General features: G+C 42.5%; 1 protein-coding gene across 1 annotated transcript in view; it reads right to left on the reverse strand.

Annotated features, from left to right (window-relative positions):
* LOC126190660 (uncharacterized) overlaps positions 1-25040 on the reverse strand; it is a 93043-nt gene that overhangs the window by 58583 nt on the left and 9420 nt on the right. Inside the window, exon 2 of the mRNA XM_049931094.1 lies at positions 14559-15710. Coding sequence (XP_049787051.1) covers positions 14559-15686 — 1128 coding nt within the window. The 5' untranslated portion in view covers positions 15687-15710. The remainder of the gene's footprint in view (positions 1-14558; positions 15711-25040) is intronic.

The raw sequence follows: 25040 nt of genomic DNA on the forward strand, positions 1-25040 counted from the left end.
GCAACCATTCTTGAGTACTGCTGAAATGTGGTTTTTTAAAGGCGCAAAAACAACTAAGGTCATACGGGCCCATGTCAGAACCTTAGAACACTAATATGAAAAAGGAGTTAAACTGACTACACATTAAGCCCAATCAATGGAAGGAAAGACAGCTAAGAATAAGAATTCCTCCTGGAGGAAGGTCCACAAAATACGCCATAGACACAATGGAGGTCCCAAACTAAAGAGTAAATGTCCTTTGCCATATTGCTACAACAGATGAAAAGTAAAACGCAGTTCACAGCCCGTGTGATGTTCAATAAAATGGCCAATAATTCAGATTGAAAAACATACATTAGAACTTAAGTGGTTAAATGGTTCAAATGGCTCTGAGCACTATGGGACTTAACTTCTAAGGTCATCAGTCCCTTAGAACTTAGAACTACTTAAACCTAACTAACCTAAGGACATCACACACATCCATGCCCGAGGCAGGATTCAAACCTGCGACCGTAGCGGCCGCGCGGTTCCAGACTGTAGCGCCTTTAACCGCTTGGCCACCACGGCCGGCCGTAAGTGGTTAAAATAAGGGCATTCAGTCAGGAAATCATGCACCATCAAAGGTTGATAACAATGAGTACAAAGTGGTGGGGAACCACCACTTAACAAATGGCAATGGCAAAACAACAGTGTCCAATACGCAACCTAGCTAAAATAATCTCCTCACTGCGAGTGGGCCAAAAGGAGGTTGGCAAGCCACTGGAAGAGGTTTAATTCCTTGGAGCTCATTTCCATGAAGGGAAGATCTGTGGTAATGCCAATGTGAGACCACAGTCAGTAGAGAGCCATCAGTGTACACAGAAGTACTGTTGCTAAGTTTCGTGCAAAGGTCAAGAAACTTACAGCTATAGATCGAAGCTGGAGTAGTGTCTTTAGGAAGTGAACGAAGTCCACAGTCAACATGGGCTATCGCACAAAGCCAACGTGCTGAAGGGTTCGCACACATCGGTAAAGTGGCAGGTAGCATGGTATTGCTGGTGCAATAGCCGAAAGCGACCTCTAGGAGGTAACAGAGAAGAGGGATGTACCAATGGCAGTCAAAGGAGTCATTGAAGAAGGAGGCATAGGAAGGGTGGCCATGAATGGCAGACAAATGACTTGGTTATCCGCTCAGGAGAACATCATCTCAGTATGACAGCAGTAGTTTGGCAGAGACACTCAACTGGGCTAGTGTAAAAGGCACTAGTGGCCAAATGGATTCCACAATGGTGGACTGTATTTAGATGGCATAACATGGACGGACATGCAGATCCATAAATGAAACACCCGTAGTCTAGTTTCGACCAATCTGCTCTCCAGGAAGTACCGCTGTGGACACGTAGAACATTGACGGACCAGTTGATGGCCAGGCCAGACACGTGGAAGGACCAGGAAAGTTTCCTATCAAGCACAAGCCCCAGGAATTTCATAGTTTCAGTGATTGAAAGAGCAACAAGCCCAAGGTATAAGATGATGGAAGAAATCCACTGCACTGCCCAAAATTTCTATAAACTGTTTGGTCAGTGGAAAAGCGAAACCAATTGTTGATGCTGAATGTGTAAAGATGGTCAAGACATCACTGAGGACACTGCTCAAGGAGCCAAGTCCATGGAGAACTGCAATAAATGGCAAAATTTTCAATCAAAAGGTAGCCGGTGATGCCCAGCAGAAGACAGGCCATAATAGGGTTAATGGCGGCAGCAAACAGGATGACACTCAGGACAGTGCCCTGAGGAACCTTGTTTCTTGGATAAAGGTGTCCAATGAGACAGAACCCACATGTGCCTTGAAAACTCTGTCTTTTAAAAATGCCTGAAGGAAACAGGGCTGGCGGCCTCGGAAGCCCCATGTGTCAAGAGCACAGAGGATACCAATGCTCCAGCAGATGATGTAGGCTTTCTCCAAACAAAAAAACACAGCCACGGTCTGGTATTTCTGCAGAAAACCATTCATGACATGGGTTGAGAAAGTGAAGAGATGGTCAACTGCAAAATGGCATGCTCAAAATCCACATTGTGCAGTGGATAGTAAATAGCAAGACTTGAGCCACCATATCTGCTGGGCATGAATTATTCATTCCACCTCCTTGCAAATACAGCTGGTGAGAGAAATGCGGCAGTAGCTATAAGGAAGGTGTTTGTCCTCACTGGGCATAGGTATGGGTGCGATAATGGCTTCACACCAGCACCTGGGAAATGTGCCACCTGCCGATATGCAATTGTACTTATGAGGGAGAAAGTGGTTGCCTGCAAGAGACACATGGTGCAACATCTGTATCTGAACATCATCCGGCCCTGGGGCAGAAGATCGAGATGACGTGAGAGCTTGATCTAGCTTCCACGGTAAAGGCGGCATTGTAGCATTCACGATTCTGAGAGGAGAAGGGAATCACCCAAGCCTTCTCCATTCATTTCCAATGGACGAAGGTGGGGTGACAGTGGGTGGAGCTCAAAATCTCTGCAAAAATAGCGGCCCAAGGTGTTGGAGGGAGCAATGTGGTCCACAATGACATCATCCGCTACAGTCAAGCCAGAAACTGGGGCACGGACCTTCGTCCCAAAGAGCCATTTGACGTTGGCCCACTCAGCGGAAGAGGGAATGGAACTGTTAAAAGAACTAGTAAATGAAAGCCACCAACTTTTTTTGCTTTCCCGACGAATGCTACAACACTGCACATGCAACTGTTTGTAACAAATACTGTTTACCATTTTAGGATTACAGTTAACAACATGGAGTGCATGTCTCTGCACATGAACTGTGTTGCAGCATACCTCAATGCACCAAGGAACCGGGACATGGCACAGTAAAGGTGACGTGCGAGGAATGGAACATTCTGCGGCAGTAAGGTAACGTCTGTAAGGTATTCCACCTGGCCATTGTAACTGGGGAAATGTTGATCATCAAAGGTCAATGGAGGAGTAAAGCCTCCTGTTGGCCTCAAAAAACTGCCAATTGGGTTTACAGATAGGTGGAGTAAGAGTCCGCAAACGGATAGCACACGGGAAATGGTCACTTGAGTATGTGTCAGAGAAAATGGACCACACGGGAAATAGCTGGGTGTAGAGTCTGAAAGGAATGTGGGTGTACAAGCATTGATGAGACTGAACTGATTGAGAAAGTCAGCAAAGAGGGCGCATCTCGGCCAGGTTCTCAAAGAGCCTCAAAGGGGATGGCGTGCATTAAAGTCACCAAGCAGCAAAAAGGGTTGAGGAAGTTGCCCAATATGCTGGAGGAAGCCTGTCTAGTTACACTGAATGATGGAGGGATGTAGATGGTACAAAGAGAAAATGGAACGTGAGGAAGGAAAATCCAGACTGCAACAGCTTCCAGCCAGGTGTTCAGAGAGATGGTTTGACTATGAACGTCATGCCGGATGAGCACATTGATTCCCGCACGAGACGGAATGCTGTCCTCAGGGGAGAAGGTCGAAGTGGACCGAAAAGAACTGCGAGGTGTCAAAGCAGTCGCAGGGACACAATTTTGTTTCCTGGAGCCAGGAAACAAGTGGAGTTGCGATTCTGAGAGCAGCCATAATTCCTCCTTGTTGGATCTAATGCCACAAATGTTCCATTTGAGGAGAGTCATGACGGGAAAGGGAGGAGAGGAAAAAATGAAGGGTTGTCACCTCGGCAGTTGCTGGGTGCCAGCCTTCAAAGACTCACTGCTACAGGGTGCAAGAGGCTGGAGGATCCTGCTCCATAAGATCTACAGAGGTATTGGAATTGTCACTGGGTTGGTCTGTGGAATCCAGGGCAGAAAAATGGTTGGTGGTTTGCACTGGTGAAATGGAAGTCAGCCGGGTGAGGGTATCGTGCGGCAAGTCATTGAAGGAGAATACCATTTGCCTTTGTTTGATTTCTTGGAGCTTTTTTATTTGGCAAATGAAGACTCAGATGTACGTTTGGTGGAGGAACATAGAAAGTCCTCACAGGAGTAATCCTTCTGTCCTTTCTGGCCTGCTGGCTGTGTAGCAGGAGGCAAAAATTTTGGGACTGGAGGAGAAGCAGATGCAGATGCTTCTGTGATACTGGGCGATTTTACAACCACAGCGCTGAATATGAGGTCGCAAGTTTGCACGGCCACGTCCTTTGTGGAGCGTAGTGCAGCAAGAACGGTATTGTGCCACACGGTAAATCGCAGGGCTTTCAACTGGCCAACAGCTTGTGAGCGACAGGGTAAGGCACTTTTTCCTTCACCTGGATATCCTGGAAGGCCCACACATCGAGATATGTGGGACATTCTCGGGATGAAGCTGCTTCATCACCATTGCAACTGATACAGTGAGGAGAAAGAGGCGGGCAATTGCCCTTGTGGGCAACCCTACCACAAGCAACAGATTTGGCCAGGTTCGACAGGACATTTGAGTGTGGTTGTAATGTTGACACTGACAGCAGTGCATCAGTTTCAGAATGTAAGGCTGGACTGTGATGACTTCATAGCCTTCTTTGATCTTCGAGGCAAGCACTACTCAATCAACCATGAGACAAAGAGAGAGAGAGAGAGAGAGAGAGAGTGTGTGTGTGTGTGTGTGTGTGTGTGTGTGTGTGTGTGTGTGTGTGTGTGTGTGTGTGTGTGTGTGTGCGCGCTAAGAATGCATCAACCTTTTTCACGATCCACGCACTGATCAGAGAGGTAAGTTTGGATTTCTCCCTCAGTCAGACCATCAAGCCTCCTAGTGTAAATAACATCACACAAAGAATTCAGCATTCAATGGGACTCGACATGAACAGGATAGCCATAGAGGAAGGAAGCTGCAAGCAACTGTGCTTGAGAATCATAATTAGTCTCCAAAAGCAAAGTGCCACTACGTAAATGAGAGCAGGATTTCACAGGGCCGACAATTGCATCAACACCTTTCTGAATAATAAACGGATTAACTGTAGCAAAGCACTGACCTCCTCCAGTATTTGATACCAGGAGGAACTGAGGTGCAGCAGGGAGAGTCTTGGAATCTTTAGCCTCATTCGGTTTAAGTTTAGTAGACATAGACTGAGATGGTGACTGGCTCACTGCAAGAAATTCCCCCACGATTGCCGGCACCGCCAATGGTGTGCTCCTTCCAACTTAGGTGACTGTTCATATCTCGGGTCACACTTCCCAAACTGCTGACAGAGGGACAAATTGGCAATTTGGGAAGGTAACAGCTCACGCAATCACCCATCCCTGGGCCTGTTCTTTACCAGGGGGTACGCGCAAACCCTACCTGTTGACGCAGGGCTGGGAATTACACATTATCCAGTCACCCGTTATGCGGCAGATGCATGGGCCAGCCTTCAGGAGCACACAGGGAGGAACAAGATACAAAGAGAAACCTCAAACACTGAAGCAGAGGAAGAATAGGATAACAAAGAACGAAAAGAAAAAACAGTGGAGGGACTGTTCTGATGTCAGGCTACTGAAAATTCGGAACACCTCCCTGAAAATATCACAGACATGCTCCCGAAGGGAGGGGAAAAGAATGGCGGGAGGACAGACGTGCAGTGTGGAAGAAAAAAGTTGCTGCTAAGCTTGGGGCCCCGAACTCACCAAAGGGTGGTGAGCCCCCTGGAGGGTGTTCAAATGTTTGGGATCCTCAGCATGTCAGACAAAGGAAGACATCAACGCAGTTAGGAGGCATTTGGTGTTATATATCACCTCAGTAGAGTGATGTATAACTGTGGGTCTACCTAGCCACTAAGTAACAGTCACTGTCTTTAAGCAATATAATGATTCAGTAATTAAGAGTAAGAAAAGTTTGGAAGTTTTATCTGTTTTTGCATTAATGAGTGTACGGAGGGCTACCACGTGTCTTTGAGGTGGGGCAGTGATCATGGTATCATTACAAGACGAAGTACCTGTGTGGGTTTTTGCGTATGTTCCGTACATCATCATCCCAGGTTGGAGTAATGTGGCAAGCCCAGAATAAATGCCTGCAGGATAAAAATACAGACAGATATCTGTACAAAACAGAAAAAGAATATAGATGTCAATCATTCAATGATGTAACAAATCGTCAAACTGACATACACTTATATGTCATGTCTCTCATTTTGTATGGTTTTGATTAGAAGTAGCTGTTTTATTTCTTGAACAGTGTATGGAGATAGTAATAGAAAAATTAATTATGTTTATTAATCGAAGTTCAAGATATGGTGAAGCATTTAAATTCCAGCATACTCAAGACTGTGATGGTGACGAAGTCCATGTGATCTGCACCATCATGATCATATGAGATATTTCAGGTGCACAAATTCAGAACCACCAGAAGTCTACAAATCCTTCTGAGAATATACACTGAAGTGACAAGTCATGGGATACCTCCTAATATCATGTTCCCTGCAGAAACAGTGTCGCGCTGCTTCTATAGCTCTCCATAATTGTGAAAGTGTTGCTGGTGCAGGATTCTGTGCATGAACTGACCTCTCGATTGTGTCTCAAACGTTTGACAGGTACCCCAAATGATTTGCCCGAATTGTCTAGCATGTTCTTCAAACCAATTGTGAACAATTGTGACCCGGTGACATGGTGTATTGTAATCCACAAAAAATACCATCATTGTTCGGGAACATGTCCATGAGTGGTAGCTTGTGGTCTCCAAATACCCAAACATAACCATTTTCAGTCAATTATTGGTTCAGTTAGACCAGAGGACCCAGTCCACTCTATGTACATACATCCCACACCATTATGTAGTCATCACCAGCTTGTACATTGCCTTATTACAACTTGGATCCATAGCTTCATGGGGACTGCACCACACTTGAACCCAAACATCAGCTCTTACCAAGTGACATCGTGACTCATTTGGGCAGGCCACAGTTTTCCAGTCATCTGGGGTCCAACTGATACGGTCACAAGACCAGGAGAGGCACTGCAAGCAATGTTGTTCTGTTAGCAAAGGCACTCGCGTCAGTCGTCTGCTGCCATAGCCCATTAATGCCAAATTTCGCTGCACTGTCCTAACCGATATGTTTGTCGTATGTCCCATACTGATTTCTATAGTTATATCATGCAGCGTTGCTTGTCTGTTAGCACTGACAACTCTATGCAAACATCACTACTCTCAGTTGTTAAGTGAAGGCTGTCGTCCACTGCGTTCCCCGTGATGAGGGATAAAGCGTGAAATCTGGTATTTTTGGCATATTCTTGACACTGTGGATCTCAGAATATTGAATTCCTAATGATTTCTGAAATGGAATGTCCCATGTATCTAGCTCCAATAATCATTCCGCATTCAAAGTCTGCTAATTTCCATTGTGTGGCCATAACCACGTCCTAAACTTTTTCAAATGAAACGCCTGAGTACAAATGAGGCACTGAGAGCACAAGTGGACTAATCCCGGGGAAGTCCATGCGGAGGAAACAGACTTAATAATAAGGGCTCACAAAGAATGTTTTTCTGTGATGCATTGCAGCCTTTTAACATGCATACGATGTAACTTGGTTTTATTGAACAATATTCTGACATAGATACATTACAAATGTTAATTATATAGTAGAATATTACTGTTTTGTTGTGGCCTAGTCCATTTTCGCTCCTGATATTTGAACATTCTTAATGACAGGCCCATTAGAACGCTGATTATTCATGCTGTTCATCGCACACGGTCCATCATAGACTGCATGTGACAATAGTATGCATTGTTATTATTGTACAGATTACATGTAACATTTTACATTGGTTTCTATCATTTTAAGCACTATGATGCATTTCAAATTCATCCACAGGCAATGTTTCTACAGCATTTGAAGACAATTTTAAATTTTTGTACAAATCAAGATGAAATGGGGATACAGATGGAAGCAAACTGAGCAGATCCTTTTTTTTTTTTTTTGCCTCTGTAATTGCATGTCCATTAGGATAAAGCACTTCGAGATAGCTGATGCATCGGGATGTTCATTTGGCCACATCAATTTCCTGAAATGGCTCTTGGCTTTGGTTCAAGTATTTATACCATATTTTGTATCAGTTGATTGCTTCAAACTGCAGCCACTATATGTTCAACCATTGTACTTTACAACTGCCAGAAGACATTTTTCGATTTGAGTTATTTTGTTGGAAAGAAATGTTCCACATTGATATTGATTACCTTGAACAAATTCCTTTTTTTGACACTCACTACCACATAATTCCAGTGTTCAGGAAGGCAAATATTAGGAACCCCCTTTTTTGTTTCTGAACCAAGCCAAAATCCTGATCACAGGCAAGTACGAGTGTCCACTAACTAAAAATTGATGGTCTATTTTCTTCACAGAGAACTCTGAGCTGCTTACAATGTATTGACCCAGTACAGCAACTTTTATGTTTCTATTCTGGCCTCTACACTGATCAGAGTACATAATTAGTTTTTTAGTCCTGACAAAATTGTGTATGAAATACTGCAAACAAGAACCAATTTCTTGTGGCCCTCTCGATGCAATGGATTCATTCCACAGAAACACATATGTATCATCATTGTGCATATTGTGGATGTCAAAGCATTATGTCCACAACTGATGTTTGTAATAGCAAACTCCAGTTGAGATGACCGATGTAGGCAAAGTTTTCATCAAATCAAATGTTATCATTGTAACATTACCATCTGATCTGCTAAGCAAAGTATCACTCTGTAAATGTGCCCGTGCATACTCCACTTTTTGCTGATGGAATTCACGTACTGCAATTAACTCCATTCTCTCCTTATCATTATCAGCAGTGTTATTTTTACCTGCAAAGCATTGCATGTTCGACAAGAGTCAGACACTGGTGAATGAAATGACAAATTGCAGTTTTTGTAAAATATTTTGGGGTAAATAAAATGAGAAATGGGTATTTGCTCCTCTGCACAGTACAGTGAATACGAGGGGGCGGCGGGGAGGAGGCTTATAACTAAGTAAATGCTGAATTAACACAGTGATTCTGAATTAAAGATGTCCAGATAGATATGTTTGTAGTAATGTAAATGGGTAATGTATGTCAGGAGGACATGGGGTACAAACTGTTGGTTTTATGTCGGTGGATCCATTGAGTTTTGTGTATCAGGTAAGTTATTGTTCATTTGGAAAATATGAGCGCACACACACACGCACACGCACGCACGCGCGTGTTTACATTAGCAAAAACTCATGTTCCAAGAGCAAAAACATTTCATTTAATGACAAAGGAGATAAAATACCCAAGTATGTTACAAAAACAGTATGAAGCTGGTTCTACCACTCCTGGGACAAAAGTTAATCATCTTTTCAAACCACCAAATGAAAGCAGTTTACTGATGCAGTGTGTTCCATCACTGACTAAATTCATACAAGTTTATCTTGGGCTTCAAAACACCGCCTCTGTCACCATTAAAGAAGAAAAGTTTGTCGTGGGTATCTATGATAACCAATGGCAGCTTGGAAAAATTCTGTAGACCTGTGAAGACAAGAGATGCAAAAGTGAAATTCATAAAACCAAGTGCACTTTCCTCAGTTTATTCGTGGCCACATGCTGATGTTTGCTGGATACCTTTTTCAGAACATTTTAATGACTTTCCCTGCCACAAGCACATGCAAAAATCATTTATATATATATATATATATACACATATATATATATATACACACACACACACACACACACATATATATATATATATATATATATATATGGTTATAATAGAAGGAAACATTCCACGAAGGAAAAATATACCTAAAAACAAAGACGATGTGACTTACCAAATGAAAGTGCTGGCAGGTTGACAGACACACAAACGAACACAAACATACACACAAAATTCAAGCTTTCGCAACAAACTGTTGCCTCATCAGGAAAGAGGGAAGGAGAGGGAAAGACGAAAGGATGTGGGTTTTAAGGGAGAGGGTAAGGAGTCATTCCAGTCCCGGGAGCGGAAAGACTTACCTTAAGGGGAAAAAAGGACGGGTATACACTCGCACACACACACATATCCATCCACACATATACAGACACAAGCAGACGTCTGCTTGTGTCTGTATATGTGTGGATGGATATGTGTGTGTGTGCGCGAGTGTATACCCGTCCTTTTTTCCCCTTAAGGTAAGTCTTTCCGCTCCCGGGACTGGAATGACTCCTTACCCTCTCCCTTAAAACCCACATCCTTTCGTCTTTCCCTCTCCTTCCCTCTTTCCTGATGAGGCAACAGTTTGTTGCGAAAGCTTGAATTTTGTGTGTATGTTTGTGTTCGTTTGTGTGTCTGTCGACCTGCCAGCACTTTCATTTGGTAAGTCACATCGTCTTTGTTTTTAGGTATATATATATATATATATATATATATATATATATATATATATATATATATATATATATTTAAAAAGAAAGATGATGAGACTTACCAAACAAAAGCGCTGGCAGGTCGATAGACACACAAACAAACACACAAAATTCTAGCTTTCGCAACCAACGGCTGCTTCGTCAGGAAAGAGGGAAGGAGAGGGAAAGACAAAAGGATGTGGGTTTTAAGGGAGAGGGTAAGGAGTCATTCCAATCCCGGGAGCGGAAAGACTTACCTTAGGGGGAAAAAAGGACGGGTATACACTCGCGCGCACACACACACACATATCCATCCGCATATACACAGACACAAGCAGACATTTGTAAAGGCAAAGAGTTTCGGCAGAGATGTCAGTCGAGGCGGAAATACAGAGGCAAAGATGTTGTTGAAAGACAGGTGAGGTATGAGCGGCGGCAAATTGAAATTAGAAATTAGCGGAGATTGAGGCCTGGCGGATAGCGAGAAGAGAGGATATGCTGAAGGGCAAGTTCCCATCTCCGGAGTTCTGACAGGTTGGTGTTAGTGGGAAGTATCCAGATAACCCAGACGGTGTAACACTGTGCCAAGATGTGCTGGCCGTGCATCAAGGCATGTTTAGCCACAGGGTGATCCTCATTACCAACAAACACTGTCTACCTGTGTCCGTTCATGCGAATGGACAGTTTGTTGCTGGTCATTCCCACATGTAAGGCTTCACAGTGTAGGCAGGTCAGTTGGTAAATCATGTGGGTGCTTTCACATGTGGCTCTGCCTTTGATTGTGTACACCTTCCGGGTTACAGGACTGGAGTAGGTGGTGGTGGGAGGGTGCATGGGACAGGTTTTACACCGGGGGCAGTTACAAGGGTAGGAGCCAGAGGGTAGGGAAGGTGGTTTGGGGATTTCATAGGGATGAACTAAGAGGTTACGAAGGTTAGGTGGACGGCGGAAAGACACTCTAGGTGGAGTGGGGAGGATTTCATGAAGGATGGATCTCATTTCAGGGCAGGATTTGAGGAAGTCGTATCCCTGCTGGAGAGCCACATTCAGAATCTGATCCAGTCCCGGAAAGTATTCTGTCACAAGTGGGGCTGTTTTGGGGTTCTTCTGTGGGAGGTTCCGGGTTTGCGGAGATGAGGAAGTGGCTCTGGTTATTTGCTTCTGTACCAGGGCGGGAGTGTAGTTACGGGATGCGAAAGCTGTTTTCAGGTTGTTGATGTAATGGTTCAAGGATTCCGGACTGGAGCAGATTCGTTTGCCACGAAGACCTAGGCTGTAGGGAAGGGACCCATATATATATGGGAACTTGCCCTTCAGCATACCCTCTCTTCTCGCTATCCGCCAGGCCTCAATCTCCGCTAATTTCTAATTTCAATTTGCCGCTGCTCACACCTCACCTATCTTTCAACAACATCTTTGCCTCTGTACTTCCGCCTCGACTGACATCTCTGCCCAAACTCTTTCCCTTTACAAATGTCTGCTTGTGTCTGTGTACATGCGGATGGATATGTGTGTGTGTGTGTGTGTGTGTGTGTGTGTGTGTGTGTGTGTGTGTGTGTGCGCGCGCGAGAGTGTATACCTGTCCTTTTTTCCCCCTAAGGTAAGTCTTTCTTCTCCCGGGATTGGAATGACTCCTTACCCTCTCCCTTAAAACCCACATCCTTTCGTCTTTCCCTCTCCCCTCTTTCCTGACGAAGCAGCCGTTGGTTGCAAAAGCTAGAATTTTGTGTGTATGTTTGTGTGTCTATCAACCTGCCAGCGCTTTTGTTTGGTAAGTCTCATCATCTTTCTCTTTTATATAATAGAGGGAAACATTCCACGTGGGAAAAATACACTCCTGGAAATGGAAAAAAGAACACATTGACACCGGTGTGTCAGACCCACCATACTTGCTCCGGACACTGCGAGAGGGCTGTACAAGCAATGATCACACGCACGGCACAGCGGACACACCAGGAACCGCGGTGTTGGCCGTCGAATGGCGCTAGCTGCGCAGCATTTGTGCACCGCCGCCGTCAGTGTCAGCCAGTTTGCCGTGGCATACGGAGCTCCATCGCAGTCTTTAACACTGGTAGTATGCCGCGACAGCGTGGACGTGAACCGTATGTGCAGTTGACGGACTTTGAGCGAGGGCGTATAGTGGGCATGCGGGAGGCCGGGTGGACGTACCGCCGAATTGCTCAACACGTGGGGCGTGAGCTCTCCACAGTACATCGATGTTGTCGCCAGTGGTCGGCGGAAGGTGCACGTGCCCGTCGACCTGGGACCGGACCGCAGTGACGCACGGATGCACGCCAAGACCGTAGGATCCTACGCAGTGCCTTAGGGGACCGCACCGCCACTTCCCAGCAAATTAGGGACACTGTTGCTCCTGGGGTATCGGCGAGGACCATTCGCAACCGTCTCCATGAAGCTGGGCTACGGTCCCGCACACCGTTAGGCCGTCTTCCGCTCACGCCCCAACATCGTGCAGCCCGCCTCCAGTGGTGTCGCGACAGGCGTGAATGGAGGGACGAATGGAGACGTGTCGTCTTCAGCGATGAGAGTCGCTTCTGCCTTGGTGCCAATGATGGTCGTATGCGTGTTTGGCGCCGTGCAGGTGAGCGCCACAATCAGGACTGCATACGACCGAGGCACACAGGGCCAACACCCGGCATCATGGTGTGGGGAGTGATCTCCTACACTGGCCGTACACCACTGGTGATCGTCGAGGGGACACTGAATAGTGCACGGTACATCCAAACCGTCATCGAACCCATCGTTCTACCATTCCTAGACCGGCAAGGGAACTTGCTGTTCCAACAGGACAATGCACGTCCGCATGTATCCCGTGCCACCCAACGTGCTCTAGAAGGTGTAAGTCAACTACCCTGGCCAGCAAGATCTCCGGATCTGTCCCCCATTGAGCATGTTTGGGACTGGATGAAGCGTCGTCTCACGCAGTCTGCACGTCCAGCACGAACGCTGGTCCAACTGAGGCGCCAGGTGGAAATGGCATGGCAAGCCGTTCCACAGGACTACATCCAGCATCTCTACGATCGTCTCCATGGGAGAATAGCAGCCTGCATTGCTGCGAAAGGTGGATATACACTGTACTAGTGCCGACATTGTGCATGCTCTGTTGCCTGTGTCTATGTGCCTGTGGTTCTGTCAGTGTGATCATGTGATGTATCTGGCGCCAGGAATGTGTCAATAAAGTTTCCCCTTCCTGGGACAATGAATTCACGGTGTTCTTATTTCAATTTCCAGGAGTGTATATCTAAAAAGAAAGATGATGAGACTTACCAAACAAAAGCGCTGGCAGGTCAATAGACACACAAACAAACACAAACATACACACAAAATCTAGCTTTCGCAACCAACGGTTGCCTCATCAGGAAAGAGGGAAGGAGAGGGAAAGACGAAAGGATTTGGGTTTTAAGGGAGCGGGTAAGGAGTCATTCCAATCCCGGGAGTGGAAAGACTTACCTTAGGGGGAAAAAAGGACAGGTATACACTCGCACACACACACACACATATCCATCCGCATATACACAGACTGTGTATATGCGGATGGATATGTGTGTGTGTGTGTGTGTGTGTGTGTGTGTGTGTGTGTGTGTGTGTGCGCGCGCGCGCGCGTGCGTGCGTGTGTGTATACCTGTCCTTTTTTCCCCCTGAGGTAAGTCTTTCCGCTCCCGGGATTGGAATGACTCCTTACCCTCTCCCTTAAAACCCAAATCCTTTCGTCTTTCCCTCTCCTTCCCTCTTTCCTGATGAGGCAACCGTTGGTTGCGAAAGCTTGAATTTTGTGTGTATGTTTGTGTGTGTGATTTTGGCAAAAAAAAATTTCTGAAATTTGGAAATAAATAAAAATAATCTGTAGAGATGACTTTCATCTTTCATTACTGATTTGTAAACATTTGTACCCATAACTCTGGAATTTTAATAATTTTATGTCATGGTTGACCATTTTATCTTTCCAATGATGCCACACTTAATGAAACTGAGTTATAAATAAAGAAGTTATAGTGGTTACATAGTTTTGACTCACTTCTCCTACTGAGGTCAGTTTGTGAAAATGACACTTTTCAAACTGACACTGATTGTACTTTTGATCAAAAATAATCTGGAAAAAAAAAAAAAAAAGTTTTACCCTTCTTTCCTTGTGGTATTTACTTCCTCACACAAATCTTTCACAAACATGTACGACACGAGGGCAACAAGATTTCTTACTTTTGGGTGATTTTAAATTAAATGAGCCTCAATCTTTTCTATATGTGTGATTTAACTTTAATAAAGTACAAAAAAGTAAGCAATATTAATCAATACTCACCAGTCTTTTATTGTTTTTGCTGTGAGTGCATTTCTGATGACACTTAGAGTGTGCTGTTCTAGTGATAACAGGGGGTTCTTCAACTAGGGGTTGTACTTTGTTGCCAGCTGGAGAACCAGTCTGCTCAACTGCCTTTACTTTGTTACTCAACGATTTTTCAGCGTCAGTAATTTTCAGTTCTACAGATTCGCTGGAACAATCCCTTGTCTCAAATATGTGTTTTGCCGACTTATTTAAACTGATTAAGTTAGGCTGAAGTCGCTCTGATCGATTTACTTTAAAATTAATGTCTTCCAACCCAATTATATCATTGCATGCTGCAACAACTGGATCAGAAGGGTGATCAGCAAAAGACGGATTCAAAACACCTCTTCCATTCTGCACACAACCATTTGAAGAAAACTTCAGATCTTTTGTACTAAAATTCAACTCATCTTTATGAAGAGTGGAATGCATATTAAATGCTCTGTTAGTCTTTGCAGCAATACCATTCTTTGACTCATCACTTGCCAAATGATCTATAACGTCAACTAAAATTTTTTCTACAAGGTTGTTAGCAAAACTATGTACTGTAGTTGGCTGGATCACTTGAGTGTTAGTTTCCTCTTGAGGAGAGTAGAGACATTCTTTTACTTCAGATAGTGCATTCTGGATATCTGAAAATCTGGAATCTCTTAGTGAGGAGCGCCATGATGTTCTAAAAGAACAGTTACAACTATCCATCGGTTTAGGCGGTCTACTCCAATGAGTGAACCAATAATCCTCTGATGACTGCTCTGAAGTATTGGATATCATTGAATGGCTTCTCCTTTTATAATCACTGCACTCAATGTCAGGTGATAATATTTTAGAGCAGTTCCTTGAATTTGTAGCAGTTGGCTGGCTGACATTGCCTGTAAGGCTGTCTCTGATGGGTGGAATTTTTGACTCATAGTCCATATGGATAACTCTAATCAATTTTTGCGTGCTTAAAACGATGAATTTATTTTCCACCAGATTGCTTGCAGATGGATGCACCTGGCGCCTGCTCTGCAAGCATGGCAACCACCTCATGCAGCACCTAAAGTAATTGAAAAAATCATTCTGTGGTGACTCCAGCCTTGACCGAAAATTTGGGCTGCTGCTCATTCTGTGTCATACTGGTGTGCAGACCTAAAAATAAAATTTATCTTTGATAAACAAGCAACACAAATGACTACAAATGAGACACACATGAAATTAATAATTCAGTAATTAGCAAGACAACTGAAGAGGGGTGAGTGTTTTTGGATTCAGCCTGAAATGATACGCAACACTTGCACGGTGAAAATGAAATAGAATAATGGAACTACTGAGCAGTGAAGAACACAAGTCTCAGGAATGGGAATGCTCATTCAACTAAAAGTAGACTGTCCTGTGCATGATCCAACGGGCAGTTAATGAATGAATAAACATGGACATTATCAAAGCTTTTGATACGGGCAAACAGGAAAAAGCTGAGGTGTCACGAAAAGCAGGAGCACAGGAGATAGCTAACGTCTACACTCTGGAATCATTATGAAGTGCATGACGAAGGGAAAATGTGAAAATTTCCTGCATGAAGATGAAAGTAATGGTCTTTAATGGACAAGGGTCAAAAAATATCAAAGATTATAATCAATAATGAAACAACAGAAGTAGAACAATGTTATAGATTTATGGTATTCAAAAAGACTTAATACTGTAGCCAAAATGTTCAATAATTAAAAAATCAATTTTAATCATTGGAAAACTACAAAATACTTCAGAAGTATAGTGCGTATGGCAACATCAGTAATGGAAGTCCTCACACACAAATTTTAAAAAAAGAGTATATACAGGCATAAGAAATGAGATTTCTTAGAGTGAAATGGTGTACAAGAACAAGCAGGATTACAAATGAAACACTAAGAAAACTACAGGTATAAAGCCTCAATGAAAGTATGCAGAAAGAAAGAAACAGTGAAAGATTATAAATGTTATGGCAGACAGAGTGGGCAGACCACACAACAGGTGGAAACTGTTGCAAGCAGTATTTCCTGATATCCGAAGTGAAGGAGAAAGGCAGATAAAGAAATTACTGCCAAAATTTCTTCATTCAAAACTTGTTGAGCAGTTACAAATCAGGAAAATTACCTTCCTAGTAGTTACCTTGCAGCATTATTTTAATGCAAAAGAACTTCTCACAAATTAGAAAGCATGTGAGAAAGATAGGATAAACTGAAGTAATTTTTGAGAACATTTCTCAGAGAGAACAGTGGCTATTCTTAGCACTTTAAAATGAACATAAACAGACTTGACCACAAGACACCTTCATTTTTGTGATTACCGGTTTTGGTCAGTTACTGACCATCTTCAGACCTCATACCATGATGGTAGGTGGTGGCGGAGAACGGAGCAAGTGTTATGGATTAAACTGAGCAGTTGATGTTCATGGACTCCATAACTTCTTCTCCATTCTCCGCCACCATCCACCACCATGGTATTAGGTCTGAAGATGGACACTAACTGACAGAAATTGGTAACCACAAAAATAGCGGTTTCTTGGGGTTGAGACTGTTTATGTTCATTACAAACTGAAGTGTTTGATACTGCTACACCAATTCAACCTAACTGACCCCTTTCACCTTAATTTACATCTTTGACCATGCTACAGATCAGAATGTAACAATATTTAAGATTTTTTATTTAAATTCATTGGTTACACCAAACTGTAATCACTTTGTCACTTCCCAAGCTAACCTAGACCTTCAAGCTGCCCTACAGATTAGTGTGTCACTACATTATACAGTTATTAAACTAATATAGACACAACAGAATTACTGCTAGTGCTCTGTTCCCTTCAGTTTGTGCATGTATGGCAACACACACCATGCTGCATTACATTACTGTATGACGACGACATCCAGAATTGGTAGGTTCAGCTGACCTGAATGATAAGTAAGATTATTATGTTGCAGTGATTACTTAATATATGTGTGGAAGAATACATTTATTTAACATCAATCATCATAACAAAAAATTAGAACTACTGTAAAAGAACATGTATGAAACTGTTAATGTTTATGTGGTCAGTTGCCGATGTATCAGTTGTTGCCTTATGCCTCAAGATCTTTGCTTGATGTTTACTTAACGATTATTCTGACATCTTGGAAACATGAGTAGTTGGCATTATCGAAGAGTCGTCCTCCACTGACACCGACAGTGGAGAATGAACGTTTGAAATAGATGTCACTCACACTGGCGAAATGACACGAAAATCGTCAAACACCTGTTGACCAAAGATCCTGAGGCAGAAGCTAATAGGCAACATGTCAAAACATGAGGTTTTGGATTAGCCAGCAGAAAGACAAGACAATGTCAAATAAAGAAAAATCAAAAAGTGTTCCACAATTCTCACAATGTATAATGACAAACAGCAACAATGTTGTAAGATTGGATTTCATATGTACATTTCTTTCTGTGTATGAATTTGTGCATTTAACTCCAAAAGCTGTCAGCAGCGCTCTCAAGCCTTCATCTTTCACAGATGCATTACATGAGACACAAACGTCACTTGCATCAGCCAGTGCTGGGAAGATATAGGGAAAAACTCTTCTCACTGTAGAGTACAAGCAACTTTATAAGACCTCTGAACCACATACACTTCCGACAGTGACAGGAAGAGGATTCTTATGACACATGGATTTCGAGCTGTGAGTGGTAGACAGACTATTACAACATGCTCAAGTTGTGAAGTCTTACTGCTCTTTATTCCTGATTTATTTGAGTGCACAGAACACTAAAACTCCCTGCAAATTTCCCAGTTTTATGAAATCTGGATTCATTGCTATTTCTTGTCTAGGAATGACTTTAAAATACAGACAGTTTATCGGAGACACAATGACATATATATGACAGATGGATTTCGAGCTGCAAGCGGCAGACCAGCAGGTATGTAAAAAACGAATACACAACGAGTGAACAGCAGAAGTAAAACAAGTTTGTTAAAACAGCTATGTAAAACAGTTAAGCTTAAGAGCCCCAACATACCTTTGCTAGATAATCAATAAAACCGACTGATATCGTTAAAAATGTACTTTATGTGCGATGAGTGGCAAACAATTAACTATCAACTGTACAGTTTCGTGTACCACGGCTGTTCCAGTATGGCGAGGGCTGGGGCGGACCACCACACCCAGACTGCCGCTGCCCGTTCGGGAGCAGATGAGGCAACGGGGCGTCCTGCCAACCCCTCAATGGGCTGACAAGGCTGAGGTGCCCTCCCTTAGAGAGATGGCAAAAACCCCTTCACAAATAGACAGTAAAACCAGGTCAGCTGCTGATGCATCATCTGCTAACACCAGGTGGTAGCAATTCAGGATGATTAAGGGTCTGCTTCAGGATGACTAGGTTAGGACAGTTCAGCAAAATGAGGACCACCATCAAATGAGCAATACGACAACAGTGGGGGTGGTCCCTCATGATGGAGGAGATGACCACGAGTCAGTCAAGTATGGCCAATGTGGAGCTGGCAAAGGACAGTGGAGTCCTTGTGAGAGGCCCATATGGAGGACCTCCACAAATTTGTGGTCTCCTTTACCGCATGTAGTTTGTTTGGCAAAGTCCAATTACACTGTTCTGTATCTAAATCCTTAGAACTTGAGAGCATAATTCTGAGCAAAGATCTGATTCCAGAATACCGATCTCAAAAGGTGGCCAATTTGGCCAGCGTGTCAGTGAGTTCATTTCCAGGAATCCCAACATGACCTGCGGTTCACACCAAGAGAGACCAAAGATCCAAATTGCTCAAGGGCAAGTAGGAAATTCTGGATAATCAATCAAGGGATGATAAGTTTAACATTGGTCAAGAGCTTGTAAACTGCTCATAGATTTGCACAGATGAGGTAGAACACTTTGATGCAGGAATGGTTATACTCAAGAGCACAAGAGATGGCTACTAACTCTGCAGTGAAAATACTGCAGCCATCTGGCAAGGAGTGGAGTTCATTACATCCCACAAGAATGTAAGCAAAGCCAGCATGACCGGGCAACCATCAAGTCATCATCAGTATACACTGACTTCTGAAACATGCCAAGAATGGAGAATTGGCAGTGAAGAGCCTCAGGATGAGCTATGTCTTTTGAAACTTGTGATAGGGCAAGACCAAGCTGTGGACAGGGGCTGCACCACAGAGGTGTATGGGAGTGGGCCCGGAGAACAGGTGGTAGAGGAGAGAGCTAGAGTGCAGAAAAAAAAAGGAACTGTATGCAGCTGGCGAATGTAACCCCAGTCTGGGCCAGTATTGTGGGTGGTGGATCTCCATATCTGGAAAGAGGAGACAGTAGTTTGGGTGCTCCAGGGCGCAGTGGTTGTGTACCACATAAATGATTGACCGTTGCAGTAAGAGTAGTTGCAACAGTGGAACCCTTGCCACTGCTGGGAGGTTCATTATGGGCTAGTCCGAAAGGCACCAGTTGCCAGTCATACTCCACAATGGCATAGTGGATCCAGCACCTGTAAAATTGAAGGTGATGTCGAGCCAAACTTAAGATATCCATAATCTAGATGAGACTGGACCAATGTTGTGTAAAGCAGTATCAGAGCAGCGCAGTCTGCACCACAGTTGGTGTTGCTCAGATGTAGATAAGCATCAGGTTGAGTCTGCTTTAGTGGTGGAAGATGGAGAAGCCATGTCAACTAGGCATCAAAGACATGTCCTGAAAAACAATGCGAGTCCACCACACTGAGGAAAGAGGGACTGGCCAAGAAGGTACAGATTCTGGTGGGGGTGGACTGTACGGTGATGACAGAAATGCGTAACGCAGGACTTGGCAGCTGAAAAATGGAATTCATGAGAGAAAGCCTAAGATTGTGCTCAGTCTGTTGCTCCCTGGAGTCTGCATTCAGCAACACATATCACGGTCAAACAAAAATAAATGCAAAAATTATCAGCATACAGAGTGGGGGACACTGTAGGTCACACAGTCACCACCAGACCTTTGATAGCCACTAAAATTGGGGACACTCAAAACAGAACCATGCATACCCCATTCTCCCGCAGATGGGATGTGTTACAGGAGACACCAACCTATACCTGAAAAGTGAGACACGAAAGTAAGTTCTGGATACAAATTGGGAACGGACCACAGAGGCCAATCCGTGTAAGGTGACAAGGATGTGATTGTGCTACGTGGTACCATATGCTTTATGCAGATTGAAAAGATCTGCAACAAGGTGTTGATGCTGGGCAAAAACCATTCAGATGGCAAACTCCACATGGACTAAACTATGTGTAGGAGAGTCACTCAGCAGAAACAACTCTGGGCTGAAGTGAAAATGTCCTGGGATTCAAGGATCCAATACAGAATTCTACTCACCATACTTTCGAGTAACTTGGAGAGTGCATTGGTTAAACTGATCAGATAACAGCTGTCCATCTGAATAGGTGGTTTACTCTATTTCAAAACTGGAATAATGACACTTTCTTGCCATTGGAAAGGGAAATTCCCCCCTTGCTCCAACAATGGTTAAAAAGCGCAAGTATATGACACTGGCTAGCCCTCGATAAGTGCTGAAACATCTGGTTGTGCACCCGTTCCAGTCCAGGAGCGGTGTCAGTGTAGACAGGAAGGGCGCTGGCGAATTCCCACTTGTTAAACAGGGCGTTATACGGCTCTAGGTGGCATAGAACGAAAGATACAGGGGGGACAGTTGTGATGATGTTTGAGAAGACGGAACGCAGGCGGATAGTGGACTGATGCGGAGACTTGGGTGAAACGATAAGCGAAATGCTCAGCAATAGATTATTATTATTATTATTATTATTATTATTATTCTTTCTTTTCTCAGACGTTATGTCTGGTCAAAAATGGAAAGTGACGCAGACCTTGATCAAGCGTGACTTCCTTTTAACTGTATGGTATATGTTATATTGCATTTAGGAACTTTCAGGTAATTGAACATTTATCAATAATTACGGATTTCTGTAGTTGTATATATAAGTTGGGATGTAGCTGTATTGCATTGATGTACTCGTGGATATTGTGTGGTATGACTCCTGTAGTTGATAGTATAATTGGCATAATGTCAACTTTATCCTGATGCCACATATCCTTGACTTCCTCAGCCAGTTGGATGTATTTTTCAATTTTTTCTCCTGTTTTCTTCTGTATATTTGTTGTATTGGGTATGGATATTTTGATTAGTTGTGTTAATTTCTTCTTTTTATTGGTGAGTATGATGTCAGGTTTGTTATGTGGTGTTGTTTTATCTGTTATAATTGTTCTGTTCCAGTATAATTTGTATTCATCATTCTCCAGTACATCTTGTGGTGCATACTTGTATGTGGGTACGTGTTGTTTTATAAGTTTATGTTGTAAGGCAAGCTGTTGATGTATTAATTTTGTTACATTGTCATGTCTTCTGGGGTATTCTGTATTTGCTAGTATTGTACATTCACTTGTGATGTGATCTACTGTTTCTATTTGTTGTTTGCAAAGTCTGCATTTATCTGTTGTGGTATTGGGATCTTTAATAATATGTTTGCTGTAATATCTGGTGTTTATTGTTTGATCCTGTATTGCAATCATGAATCCTTCCGTCTCACTGTATATATTGCCTTTTCTTAGCCATGTGTTGGATGCGTCTTGATCCATGTGTGGCTGTGTTAGATGATATGGGTGCTTGCCATGTAGTGTTTTCTTTTTCCAATTTACTTTCTTTGTATCTGTTGATGTTATGTGATCTAGAGGGTTGTAGAAGTGGTTATGAAATTGCAGTGATGTAGCCAATGTATTTATATGAGTGATTGCTTTGTGTATTTTGCTAGTTTCTGCTCGTTCTAGAAAGAATTTTCTTAGATTGTCTACCTGTCCATAATGTAGGTTTTTTATATCGATAAATCCCCTTCCTTCTTCCTTTCTGCTTAATGTGAATCTTTCTGTTGCTGAATGTATGTGATGTATTCTATATTTGTGGCATTGTGATCGTGTAAGTGTATTGAGTGCTTCTAGGTCTGTGTTACTCCATTTCACTACTCCAAATGAGTAGGTCAATATTGGTATAGTGTAAGTATTTATAGTTTTTGTCTTGTTTCTTACTGTCAATTCTGTTTTCAGTATTTTTGTCAGTCTTTGTTTATATTTTTCTTTTAGTTATTCTTTAATACTTGTATTATCTACTCCTATTTTTTGTCTGTATCCTAGATATTTATAGGCATCTGTTTTTTCCATCGCTTCTATGCAGTCGCTGTGGTTATCCAATATGTAATCTTCTTGTTTAGTGTGTTTTCCCTTGACTATGCTATTTTTCTTACATTTGTCTGTTCCAAAAGCCATATTTATATCATTGATGAATACTTCTGTTATCTTTAGTAATTGGTTGAGTTGTTGATTTGTTGCTGCCAGTAGTTTTAGATTATTCATGTATAGCAAATGTGTGATTTTGTGTGGGTATGTTCCAGTAATATTGTGTCCATAATTTGTATTATTTAGCATGTTGGATAGTGGGTTCAGAGCAAGGCAGAACCAGAAAGGACTTAATGAGTCTCCTTGGTATATTCCATGCTTAATCTGTATTGGCTGTGATGTGATATTATTTGAATTTGTTTGTATATTAAGAGTGGTTTTCCAATTTTTCATTACTATGTTTAGGAACTGTATCAATTTAGGATCTACTTTGTATATTTCCAATATTTGTAGAAACCATGAGTGTGGTACACTATCAAAAGCCTTTTGGTAATCAATGTATGCGTAGTGTAGCGACCTTTGTTTAGTTTTAGCTTGAAATGTCACCTCTGCATCTATTATCAGTTGCTCTTTACCTCCTCATGCTCCTCTGCAACAGCATTTTTGTTCTTAATTTATAATTTTGTTCTGTGTTGTATGTGTTATTAATTTCTGTGTAATGACTGAAGTTAATATTTTGTATATTGTTGGTAGGCATGTTATGGGGCGATATTTAGCTGGGTTTGCTGTGTCTGCTTGATCTTTAGGTTTCAGATAAGTTATTCCATGTGTAAGTGTATCAGGGAATGTGTATGGGTCTGCCATGTAACTGTTAAATAATTTAGTTAGATGGGAATGTGATGAGGTGAACTTCTTTAGCCAGAAATTTGGTATTTTATCTTTTCCAGGGGATTTCCAATTGTGAGCAGAATTAATTGCTTGGGTGACTTCATGTTGCAAAATTATCACTTCAGGCATCTGCGGTATCATCTTGTATGTGTCTGTTTCTGCTTGTATCCACCGTGGATGCCTGTTATGTTGTACCGGGTTTGACCATATGTTGCTCCAGAAGTGTTCCATGTCTGTTACGTTTGGTGGATTGTCTATTTTAATGTGTGTGTTATCTATTGTCTGGTAAAATTTCTTTTGGTTTGTGTTGAATGTTTGGTTTTGTTTCCTTCAATTTTCACTTTTTTTGTATCTTCTAAGTGGTTGACCAATGCTTGTAATTTCTGCTTCTTTTCATCTAATTGCTCTATCGCTTCTTGTTGTGAGATTTTACCTAACCTTTTTCGTTTTTTTTCTGACATTTCATTTCTTATAAATTGTGTTAGCTGTCCGATGTCTCTTCTCAGTTTTTCTATTCTGATCTGTAGCCTGTGTTGCCATGCTGGTTTTGTGGATTTCTTCTGTGTGTTGGTTGGTTCTGATCTCTGCCTAGTGTGTATATTTAGTGTAGTGAGTGCTCCTATATAAACCAGTAGTTGTAACTCTTCCACAGTTTTGTTTTAATTTATTTTGTTGTGTATGATTGTGTTGATAGTTTTTACTGTTGTTTAGACTTGTGGGTTATTTGGCGGTCTGATGGTCTAATGTCTGTATTTGTGTCTTTGTATTCTATATATGTCAGCTGAAATTTCTCTTCTATATCTAACATGTGTGTCACTTCGTGTTCTATTTGTGCTTGTTCTGGTGACTGTCTTAAGATTTCGTTTTCCTTTGATTGTTTAATTGATGCGTGTTGGTCTTTGTTTGTTTGCTCTGGGAGTCCATTACTGTATTTTCTTCTTCTTCTGATTGCACATTATTTTGTTCCAGTATTTGTTGTACTTGTTGTTTGATGTTTTCCAATTCTGACTGGGGTATCCTGTCATTTTTGATATTACACGGATCTGATCAGCCAGTCGTTTTTCTGATAAAAATTTTAATTCTGGGTATCTGATAATAAATGTTGTGTTTACTTGTGATCTGTATCCAGTTGTGTTGGTTCCTATGTTTGTTGCTTGGTAATAACAGAACATGAGGTGTTGATTAACTTCATCTGACCATATCATCCTCTGTCTGTTTTCCTTCTAGGGTGGTTGCAGGAAGCATATCCTGCAAAACACCTCTATTTGGATTTAAATCATTTTCCAGTTGGCTAGCAGTGTCGTTACCATTGTGGGCGGGCATAGGGTTCAAGCGTCGTCCCCGACCATGACGGCGCTTGTCTGAGGCTTCTTTAGTTCTGTCCTGAACCAAGTAATCACACTAAAAGGGGGGTTAGCCCTATTAGTG

The sequence above is a fragment of the Schistocerca cancellata genome, chromosome 6 (assembly GCF_023864275.1).
Source record: "Schistocerca cancellata isolate TAMUIC-IGC-003103 chromosome 6, iqSchCanc2.1, whole genome shotgun sequence".
Classification (NCBI taxonomy): domain Eukaryota; kingdom Metazoa; phylum Arthropoda; class Insecta; order Orthoptera; family Acrididae; genus Schistocerca; species Schistocerca cancellata.